The following is a 12,326-nucleotide window of genomic DNA, read 5'->3' as shown; positions in this document are numbered from 1 at the left end:
GTTAATTAAGACCCGTGCATTTTCTGCACGGGTTTAAAACTAGTTAAACAAAGAAGCAGGGAAATAGACAAGCACGAAAGCTACTGGAAACATGAAACTCAGCGATGAACTCCAACTCTGTCTCAAATTTGATCCCTTCCCTTATTCAACTCACAAAATCTATCTTATATTGCTGCAAAACTTATCCCCGGATTTTACCCAAACTCCGACTTGGATTTATGTATAAATATCCGATGCTGGTACCTTAATTGGGACAAGCAAGTATACATATAATAAAACCAAAATCCGGCGACGGGAATCGACAATGATGTAATTCAAGATGGAGCAGTCCGACGGGTGGAGCGGCTCCGACCCGGAGGAAGATAGGAGGCCTAACTTGCGGAGGCGTTGCAAGTTTGCAACCGAAACAAGGGATGGTTTTCTGTACTCAATTTATTAGTTCTCATCTTAATTACTAGTTAATTTCAGTTTGTTGTTGAACTAATCTTTCATTTATTAATCGTTAATGTCGTCTTAGCTATATTTGTTTTATGGTATTCTCATTATACTCATTTTAATCGTGGATGGTAAAAACCTATTGCTAGTTGATTAATTTTGCGCGGCATTAGATTAATTAACCGAGTAGCGACTAGTTTATTTAGGACTGCAATGATGTCGCTAGACTAGACTGGGAGTATAATTAGATGTGTTAATAGCCTGATTATTGACAACACTTAGGTAATTAATACGGTTAATGAGGTCTTTCTAATTCTTAATACGGCTAGTCAATTTGCGGAACTTTGAAACTTGCGTATAATTGGTTAGTATTGGTAGTCGAGCGGCTCGCTACCGATTAAAAGTAAGGAAATATAGGGAGTTTTTAGCGGCTAAATTCTCTACAGTTAACCTATTGTTAAATTGAATATTTGCTAGACGATCGCCATGTAACTGGAATATTATGAGCTTAATTGAGTTGCTTGTTTCACTTACTAGAATAGAATTAGTTAGTGTTAGGTTGCTTAAAATCACCAATTGAACCCCCAATTCCATAAATTTGTTAATAGCATGTGAATATGTAAGTTAGTTTGTAAATATTACTCCATAGTTAATTAGTTTTCCAGTCTCTCCGTGGGATCGACCCTACTTATCATTTACTAAGTTTATATTTTTCAGGTTAAGATAGGATACAATAACATGCATCACTTACATCTACATAATTCACATCTTGTGTCGGTGCGTTGTCAGTGCATTAGTTTGTCAGTCAGTCCTCTACATACACATATACATTAATAAATTGGTCTAAATATTGCATTGAGTCCTTACACACTCCGGGATTCATCTTGTAAATATAAAAAGCATTTGCACGTGACCACACCCCTCCGAGCATCAGCATATAGTATCATATCGTCTGCATATCATATCCTATCAGTCCTGTACAACAAAGTCTCAAATAGGAAGTTACGGAGCATCAGCATTCTGACCATACTTTTATTTCGCATCTACACATAGCATTATCAGTAGGCCATTACACTTGTTAGCCATGTATTAGATCTCATATGCATTAAGCATTCAGCATCCTAGGTAGTTAGACATATGCATTCAACATAGTAAGTTTCATTCTTAGGCGAAGTCTCATGTAGAGCATGCATTACCTTATGTCTCACATCTAGGCAAGTGGACACGCATTCAGCATTCAACATTTGCATATAATAGGTTCAGTACAGCAATGACACTGTAAAAATAAAAGCTTTGCCCATTACTTGCATTCAGATCTCGTTCACCATTAGGCAAATAAGATTTTCATGGGCATTCAGTATATTACTCCATACTAGTCCTGTCTCCTATAAAGGAAATAAAATCATTTTCTAAAAGCTAAGATGTCATGATCTGGGATATGAAGGAGTAAACGAGACCCTAATTTAATAGCCAGTCTAGCTTGGGAACAAAAAAAGGGTATAGGAAGACTAGGTAATACAAACTGACATGTAGTTTCCATTGCCGGTGTCTAATTAAAATATAGGACCATCCTAGTCCTCTTTTGAGTTCCATAAATTAAAAAAAGAGCATATGTCATTTTTATTAGTCACTTTTCTACTTTTTACCCTCAACTAGTAAAATAGACTTGAAATACTTTAGTGTGTATCTCTTTAGTGTAGATCCACCAAATGCAATTGCATGCTACTAGATGAGTCTTGACACCGTGACACCTCACAGGGCACGAGATCCTTAACCACACCATGAATTAGGCATAATAACTACATAAATTGAAAGGGTTTAGAGCCTCCACGACCAGCGTACCGGCGTGCCTGGTTTTATTGTTAGGATTGTGAGTAGTTTTCCTTCCAGGATGCGCTTTACTTTAGTGTGGCATATTCCCCCGTTCCCCTTGTGCATTTGATCATCTAGCATAATAAGGCTTGTTTCTTTTGATATGATTTGAGCTCCACTTGGCCAAAAAGCTTGATTTATTACCCTTTGAATTAATCCTCTGCTTCTAGCCCGTCTGAGCCTTTCTAGCCTGATTTTATTTGTTTAAACCACATTATATAGCTACATTCCAAAACTTTCGACCCTAGCCGGGTAAGTCATGTGTAGTACTTTTGTTTTTTATTTTGCTTGCGAAGGTGGGTAAGGGTGTATAATAGTTTAGTCACTTGTTGATAGCATGGAGTTGTAATATTGAGATTTGTTTGCTCAGCTAATGAAAAAAAAGAAGTAAAAAAGAAAAAGGAAAAGAGAAAGACATGAATGAAAAAAAAGGGGGAATAATATGGAGACAATAAGTATGCTCAAGAAAGAGTTTAGTCCTTTGATTTGAGTTTTGGGTTTGTGTCCGAATTAGAGTTTGCTTGTATAATGTCAGGCAAATGGTGTCTAATGGGATTTAAAAGGGAAGCGGTGATTTTATAGCATATTTGTCGCTTCTCTCGCATTGTAAAGTTTAAGATCATTTCACCATTTTATTCTAACTCTTTTCGGATTGTCTTATAATGTTTACTTAGTGTTGTTGGGTTTCTAATGTTGGATATTCATTTGTTAAGTAAAAATGCACGACTACCAGCTAATTTAACTCCACATTATCCAAATACGCTGCCACTTTCTTACCCTTCAACCTTAACCCCATTACAACCTTTTGCCTCGCTTGTATAATCTGAATGCATGGAATTGGAGGGGTACTCCACCCTATGTTGTGGGCGTAGTGCCATTTTTGCACATTTCCTGCAGGTTAAATAGGTGAGTGCCACAATTAATATTGCCCTATTTCTATGTGTGATTGAGTGACATCCTGTGAGCATCTAGTACATGGTATTGAAGTACGGCTAGGGATTGAGCATGGAGTGAGGTGTTGCATCGTCTTATGATCATTTGTAAAACCCCCATACTTCAAGTGCCTTACCAGGACCACTTAAGGCATGAAAGTGCTACCATCTCGGTTACCCAAGGCAATGATAATCAAATGGACAATAACGAAACGTACTTTAATAATAATAAAGTTTAAAGCGATACAACCAACTCCGAAACTGATAAATGAAAATACAAAGGTTCTCAAAATTGTCAAACGACTAAACAAAATAAGAGAATGTTTGACACAACGAAGACATTTAAAACAGCATCGTGATGACTCAACCCAACTATCCCATGCGCATCAACTCATACCTGCTCAATAACTGCTCAACACCCCCGAATAGATCACCACAGTTTTTAAAACATTTAAACGGGGTAAGTACTGATTACATAAAACAAACAGCTCAATCAGCACAACTCAATCTCATCTCCACACATTTGACTACACGCTGAAGTGTGTAGTCTTGCTAGAGTACCCATCGCAACAAGTACTTCACACCGCCAGTGGGGGACCGCAGCCGTTCCCACCTAAGCCCCTCATCTCATCCGAGCGATAAAACCATGTTCATTAATGTGCACATCCCTTCTGTGGCGGGTTCCACAGAAGGCGAATCAAGGGCGTGAAGCCACTCCCGCAAGTGACTCCACTCAGCCGAGGACGCACCTCGAGAACCACAAACAAACAATCATAACCAACCACATTATACAACAACAATTATCAAATACCAATTCCAATACGATATGAATCAACAACAACAACAACAACAAAACCATGTAATAAATACTGAGTAGGGAAACCCTACCTGGAATAGCAATTACACGAGACCATCACAACAGCTAATCAGAACTTTTCCTCTACGAATCATCCTCCTATAGCCCATAATCACATAATTACCATCTACTCATCATAATACACTCAAATCCCCCAATTCTACCCAATTAGGGTTTAAGCAAACTTATCAAAACATTATAAAAATTATATAAGAAGCTTACCCTCGATGCGATGATCACAACGGTGTAAAGAACAAGACAATCCGACAAACCAAGCCTTGGGATTTGTTAACAATGCGATGGACGCGATGTACGTAACTGTTATTCTTCTCTTTGAAAGGTTTTAGAATGTTAAAGGTGATTAAGGAAAGTGACGGAATCCTTTTTATATTACTCTCGCATTATTAACAAAACCCGGCTAAACAATCCCGTACGACACACTTATTCGATCGAGTAAGTGAGTTACTCGATCGAGTCCCTAACTTACTCGATCGAGTATCCTACAGGCAGACTACTGTTTTGCTGAAAAGCTACTTACTCGACAGAGTAAGTCCCACTCGACAGAGTACCCAAAGACACATAAAACCGTAGTATTACGGTCTCCCTCCTTAAAAAGAACTTCGTCCCCGAAGTTCAACCCATACTCAAAACAAACATACTAACTCGACCAAAACACAACAACGCAACTAAGAACTCAAAACGAAACCCAACCTATAAAACATGAACTCTTAACACCAACTCCACCAACTATGCCTATCTCCACAACATGACTCACGATATCGTATCCACCACATTATAGTCTGTCGACACTAACTCACCATCCACCAACGTCGCTAGCTTCGTTTCACAACATATTATCCACTAGAAAATCCAATATCAAGACACTCATAAACATCAAACGGAATGTTACATTCTACCATTCTTAAAAGGAACTTCGTCCTCGAAGTTTACTCCCACTCATAGAATCATCATCCAACGATCAACACTATCGAACTCGTAAACATCATCACCCAATTGTCAACACTATCGGAGTATTCTCATACTCCTAGACATCACACTACTACAAGTACGACCATGACCTTTTAACAATATCAACCACAATACAAATCCATCCTTTATTCTACACCAAAGCTCAAACTCCCAATTATACCACAACATGTACAACCATCAAGCTCTCTTTGTCGCATCCTACTCCTCTTAAGATCGAAGTTACGTCCTCGTAACTCACTAATACTAGATCCTTAGCTATACTTTCTCATTATCCTCATCACCACCGCATGTCAAAGATAATCACCTGTAACCTGAACACTTATAACCATTCTTATTTCCAAGGCTCTCGTACTCTAACAGCTCTCATACCTCAATTCATTCGGCACACCACCTAACCCATACCACAAAATTCTTAGCATAACCAATACTTCAATTGTTCCTTATTACCACCAAAACGACATAATCCTTTATACATGCACCTATCTCCATACTCATAACTCACGATCCACAATTATTACACACACTCACACTAAATCATTCAGTTCTTTTCTTTCCTTACCGCAAAAACTTATCCATAGCTTAACATGATACTAATTCCCAACACCCTACACTCACTGTCCCAATAAGAGATTATGAACCACCTGCAGCTTCTAGATCAATACAACACATGTTCTACAAATCACTTACCATTACTATGTCAACCAATGCCTCGTCTAAAAGAAGGTCACAAGTACTCCCACAACCTCACGCAACTGTGTCCCATCAACAGAATGTTACTATATCATAACAACAACGGAAACATACACAACTCTCTTTCATATCATAACATACACAACAGAAACATACACATTATAATAATTTCTTGTAGGGTAATGCATTTGGAATTGAGTTGTTGGCAATTTCACTATCTTATTTTACAATATAAATCTCAAATTTCAAAAAAAAAAAAACTAAATAGGCGCCCAATCATGACCCACACTAGGTCGAAAAATAAAAGAAAAAAGGAGAAGAGAAGAAAGCAGAAGGGGAAAACAAGTGTTCTTTGTGACTAACATAAGTAACATGGGGCTATCATAAAACACCAAGTGAAGGATTTTAGCTTAGACCAGGGCCATAAGTGAACATTCATTCGCGCATATGTTTGACTATATTTAGAAGGCAGCCGTGACCAAAATGTGGAAGGACTTACAAGGAGGTAGTTCAATAGGCATAACACCTAATTAGCCAGGAGCTAATAAAAATCCTTATCCGTATCAAATATGAGGTTCCCAAGTATCAAATTTTATCCTTGTCCGATGAGAAATAGCTACTCAGGGTTAGTGATTCTAATAGAAGTCGATAAGCTGAATTTTCTAAGAACTAAAAGCGTGGTCAGAAACTGGATACCAATTCAAACTCAGAATACTCCGCCCCTTTCCCGGATCATCAGCACCATTTTTTATTCTTAGCAGGGCTAGTAATGGAGACATCACATTTCTATAGTCTATTTCAGAAAAAAAAAGGTGAATTGTCAATTAGCTTGGTACTTGTTGTCGTAAGTACATTAGAATCATCATTAGCATACACATCATCAGCATCATACTATTTGCATCATCAACAATTGCGCTATCAGTTTGGTCATATTTATCAAGCACACGACTTGATTCGCAAGACCAGTAAAAAAAACAGAAACAAGAGAGGCGGTTAAAAATCAGTTCAGACGGAAAAGCTTACTATTTGAAAAGGAGCTTGATACCATGAATGGAAATCCGGTCACAAATCACAAAATGCGACGGTGCTCCTTCAACAGTCAACCGTCGCCAACCGGCGCAACCCACATCAAGAGCCAAGGATGTGAATGCAGTCCACTATTCAAGCACACAACTTGATTTAGTCGAAGAGTAATAAAAAAGGACATAATTTCAAAATCAATCGACAAAGAAAAGGAAGCACTGACTTCGGTGCTCCGTCACCAGTCATCCGGTCACCAATCAGGGGCTCAAATGGCGGCACAAAACCGCTGATCTCGTCCCAAATCAGGATAGAACGCTTGAGCAAGAATGGAAAAATTGAAGATAATCATTTAAAGATCATAAATTCAAAATCAATTGACATAAAAAAAAGCAGAAAGGATAGCCGAATGAAGAACGATCGCTTACCGACGGTACAATGACTGGCGCTGATTTCGTCCCATATATGGATAGTCGAATTGATCGGATTGATTCAAAGTGACGATTGATTGAGCATTGTTAAGGAACAATGTTGAGATTGAAAGAAAATCAATTAGGGAAAGTAAAGGTTTGGTCGGTCGGATATGAAAGAAGCAACATGAGATTTTCACTCTTCTAAGGCTCTGTTCTTTCGGCTTTTAATTTGAATCAACTGAGCCGAATCGAATGAATGAATCGAATCGAATTGAGTGAATCTGAATCGAATGGAGTGAAATTTGAATGAACTAATCTGAATGGAGCTGAATTGAACTGAAATAATATTAATATTAATAATTAATAATAATAATAATAATAATAATAATAATTATTATTATTATTATTATTATTATTATTATTATTAATTAATAATTTTTTTTAATGAAAGCTGCGCGCATCTTATAATAATAATAATAATAATACTAGTAATAATAATAATAATAATAATACTAGTAATTATACTAATTTGAATAATTAACTAGGTAGACACCATGAACCACGATTCACCATCAATCTAATTAGGTAAAATAATGGAGCACTGGTTTGCTATATTTATGTTTAAAGTCTAGCCATTTATCATCCTAATTTGACTGATTAGGTAGCCATCACGAAGCACCAAAAATCCTAATTTAATTAATTAGATAAATAAAAATTGATAGACCCTAATTTCATCTTTAACAAATAAATAAAATTTGGCTGATTAATTAAAACTCAACAAATAATATTAATAATTGATAAAAAGTAAATTAATTTATTATTTGATAAATTAGAATCCATCTTGTAAGTTTTAAATCATTTGAGCAATTAAATTAAGTTTTAGGGAAAAATATTGATTTAAGAGTTCACTTGGTTCAGTTTTAGGTTAAAAGGGTACAAAATAGAACGTTATGAAAAAGTGTATGTGAAAGATTAAAGTTCGTATATGAAAAGATAATTAGGTATTAATAATAGTAATATTAAAATTAAAAATGTTATTAATAATATTATTAATTAACTAATTAATTAATATTCATATTCATATTAATAATAATAATAGTAATAGTATTAATTATATTAATATGAATATTATTGATTTTAATAACTATAATATTCATAATAATAACAATAATGAGGATATTAATTAATAATAATAATAAATAATAATAATAATAATAATAATAACAACAACAACAACAACAACAACAATAATAATAATAATAATAATAATAAATAATGTTAATAATATTAATAAATATATAATATTAATAAAATTAACAAAAACTATTAAGTTTAAGATTCACAAAATTGAAATTGGCTGAATTTAGTGGAGCTGAACTGAGGTGAGCTGAGTTGAACTGAATGAAGCCGAAAGTTGAAATTTGAAATCAATCGAATAAAGTCGAGCCGGGTGGACTGTTTGAATCGAATCGAATAGAGAGAAATTTGAATGAAATGGGCTGAAAATAAGTCAGAAAGAACAGGGTCCGAGTCTTTTGTGAACAAATACCACGTTATCTAAGTGGATGAAATTGGTCCACCTAATTATTTTCCGTCTTTCGTTTCGCGATTTTCAAATTCGAGTTCGTATATCAAATTTTACGTTCTTACATCATTTTACAAATAAAATTTTACGTTTTTTTTAAATCTAACTTTTTTCCGAAATAAAATTTTGAATTTATCAATTGGTCGGTAGGCCCTGACATGCATTTGAGTTCTTAAAATAAAGTTTGCTGAACTTATTTTTTGCGAAATAAAATTTGGCAATTTTCAAATCAATTGATCGGTAGGCTCTGACCTGCATTCGAGTTCTTAAAATAAAATTTTCTGAATTTGTCTTTTTTTTGCGAAATAAAATTTTGCAATTTCCAATCAATTAGTCGGCAGGCCCTGATATGCATTTAAGTTCTTAAAATAAAATTTTTTGAACTTGCCTTTTTGCGAAATAAAATTTTGCAAATCCTAGTTTGTAAAATCATATTTTACATTCTAATCCCTTTTCAAAATGAAATTTTGAATTCCTCGGTCGTCAGGCCCTGACACATATTCGAGCTTGTGAAATCAGATTTTGCAGGTTCACTCTTTTGTGAAACAAAGTTTCACTATACCAGTTTTAAGATACCAGATTTCAGACCAGCTAAACAAAGTTTGGCTTTTCCAGATTCCAGAACAGCAAAACAAAGTTTTGCTTTACCAGATTCCAGACCGGCGAAACAAATTTTTGTCATGCTAGTTCCCAGATTGGTGAAACAAAGTTTTACCAGCTTCATTCCAGATTAGTAAAACAAAGTTTTGTTAAGCCAGTATCCATATTCCAGCCCTGCGCCAGTATGCATATTTCAGATTGTTACTCCAGACAGGTAAAATTAGAGGCCCAGGTACGTTTCTTAACCTTTATCTGTCCCGACCGGACTACTTTGACCTTCGTCTTACTCAGACTCGGTCAAATTGGGGATTCTGTAGATACGTCAAAGTTGTCTACTAGCCTTACAGGTACCCGATGATGAGGCTAAACTTAATGATTAGATGAAAATTGACAATGTTATAATTAACGGCTCTTTATGCTTATTTCTCAATAAATCGTATAAAATGGCCTAAAACCACCCATTAGCTCTTGTATTTCCACCTAGCCCACTTTGTTAATTAATGGCATAAAACCACTGGTAAGCGCCTATATTCCATGTTAACTTTAATATCTCATTTTATAGTCGAGTCTTACAATTATTACCCGTTTTATCAATTGGGCTAAGAAATAAGGCAGGCCACCTTATTACCCCAATTGAATAACCAAAGCCCACAATAAAGGACCGAAGATAGTTTGTGTTCTATTCATAGTCCTAATGACCAAAGAAGATTAACAAAAAGTCAACTTAGATAAATGGCAATTTGACGATTAAAGGACATGTCAGTGACAAAGGGGATAAGAATTATGTTGACAATCCTATTCCTATCATGATCAAAGTTTTAATCATGATCAAAGTTTTAAGCATTCCGTAGCAGTAACACAACTAACGGACCGAGAGCTAAACTAGGAATAATAGTTTTCAAACTCTTCTTATCTTTTATGAATTCGAGTTGTACCAAGCTACAAATCTTATGACATTATAAATACCATCCGTGTCCATTCAAGACAGGGGAGGACAAACAGAAACAGACAGGAGAGACACACGAAACCAAATCACAAATTCAATACTTAGTCATACACCGTCTCAAGTAAACTACCCCAGTTGCAAATTCATTCATATACAATAAAATCGTCCCAGTTCCATATAAGCGCATAAGAGCCAATAATTAACGACAAAGTCGAAATTTATTCATAGTCAAATCCCAATAGACCTGAGAGTACCAAATCAAATAAGTTTTCTTTACTCTTTTGTTTCATCTTTTATTTGTTTTCTTTATTTTATTGTCTTATTTGTATAGTTTGTATATAATCTAACTTAGTTAATTTGTCCTTGTATATAATTTGTATAATTAACATTATTTTTAGTCAATTTTCGTAAAATATATAATATTACAAATAAATAGTAGAGGCCGTTAGTTTAATGGGCGGTTCGGGTGCCAAACATCTTCCCTGACCCTACCTTTACCCCCGAATCCGCAATCTTTGGTTTAGACCGGGGTGACGGATCAGTCCCCATACCAGGGATTAAAAGGGGCCTTTTTTGTTAAATTTGTTTTTGTATGTTTTTTATAAAACCTACTGGCGACTTTATATTATTTATTTATTTAGAAAAGGAGATTTTTTTTCAGGGATCTCATGCCATCGCACTCTCAAAGCACATCCAAAAATCAACGAGTGTCACCTGACTTGAGAGGAACCTATTAAAGAAACTGTTTTCACTTTCAGACCTCGAAGTAACCCTCATCAACCCAGACATGAAAACGTCTTTGAAATAGGCATGGGTCCACTATTCCCTAATATCGTACAAATCTAAAAACCACTCGTGTCCTACAAGGTCATAATCAGTCATTTTTTGCCCCCATTGTTCTTCCAATTCCTCAGGCTCAAGATAGTTGTTCCAAACACACCTATTAAGTTTCCTCTTAAAATCCTCATCTTGAAACAGTTGATAACTGACTTTTCCCCTTAGCTTCTTCATTATGTGCCACATGCATAGTCTGTGCGTTGATTCCTTAAACATTTGTGGGATTACTAACTTCATCGATTTGTCCTGATCAGTAATTATGATGATGATGATTGGTGGTGCCCTCCCATTGCTTCCAAAAATGTATTGAAAAGCCATGTGTAACACTCGAGACCCTCACCAGCTAACAACGCAGCTCCAAAGCTTATGCACCTTTTGTGATGATCGACTTTCGTGAAAGGCACAAACAACATGTCATACGTGTTCGTTCCATAAGTAGCACCTGTCGATAACACCTCGCCAAACAGCAAGTAGTTCTTTATGCTTATCACATCTGCCCAAAACACTGCAGCCAGTCTGTTTTTTTCATCCAGTTGAAAATCAAAGTAGAATGAACTACATGTTCCTTTCTTCCTAATAAGATTTTCAATGAACATTTGCGCATCATAATCACCAATGCAGGACTTTATGTCCCTGACAAAGTTTTTGAAATCAACCTTAGTAGCACCGACATTGTTGTTGTAACACCCCCACATACCAAGGTGCCTTACCAAGGACCACCCTAGCATGTGAAGCTGCTACCATCTCGGTTGCCCGAGGTTAGTATATCAAAAGTAACCATTCAGAAACATTTATTAAAGTATAACGCTTAGCTATTACAACGTCTCTAAGAATACCAAAACGAAAGTGTATAAATCTCAATACATTAAAATCCAAAAAATCTAAACCCGTAACAACAAAAGTTAGACTCAAAGTGATGACATCCCAACCTCGTCCCCGCAGCTAAAGATAACCATCACCTGTCACAATCTGCTCACCCTCCCCGAATGGATCACCACAGTCTTAGAAAACAACAACGGGGGTCAGTTCACTAAATAATCAAGATAAGCAATATACATGAAAAAACCACGACAACAACTTTACAACCATCCTCCAATTCCAATCATGCCTCATATCCGACTACACCCTTAAATGTGTAGTCTTGCTAGAT

The 12,326-nt window shown here is 35.8% G+C and overlaps 1 protein-coding gene and 1 long non-coding RNA gene across 2 annotated transcripts; both read right to left on the bottom strand.

The window, feature by feature from the left end:
* Positions 1 to 3,437: 3,437 nt before the first annotated feature.
* On the bottom strand, positions 3,438 to 7,403 carry LOC141626271 (uncharacterized). Its single transcript, XR_012535872.1, has 3 exons — positions 7,224 to 7,403; positions 7,022 to 7,113; positions 3,438 to 6,932 (listed from the first exon to the last, which is right to left on the bottom strand). It is a non-coding gene; the product is annotated as an uncharacterized LOC141626271 (long non-coding RNA).
* Positions 7,404 to 11,433: 4,030 nt separating this feature from the next.
* LOC141628801 (protein FAR1-RELATED SEQUENCE 5-like) lies at positions 11,434 to 11,871 on the bottom strand. Its single transcript, XM_074441900.1, has one exon. It carries the CDS (start codon positions 11,869 to 11,871, stop codon positions 11,434 to 11,436), a length of 438 nt encoding a protein of 145 aa, XP_074298001.1.
* Positions 11,872 to 12,326: the final 455 nt, after the last annotated feature.

Source organism: Silene latifolia, chromosome Y (genome assembly GCF_048544455.1).
Source record: "Silene latifolia isolate original U9 population chromosome Y, ASM4854445v1, whole genome shotgun sequence".
Lineage (NCBI taxonomy): Eukaryota > Viridiplantae > Streptophyta > Magnoliopsida > Caryophyllales > Caryophyllaceae > Silene > Silene latifolia.
This window is presented reverse-complemented; position numbering and strand designations above follow the sequence as displayed.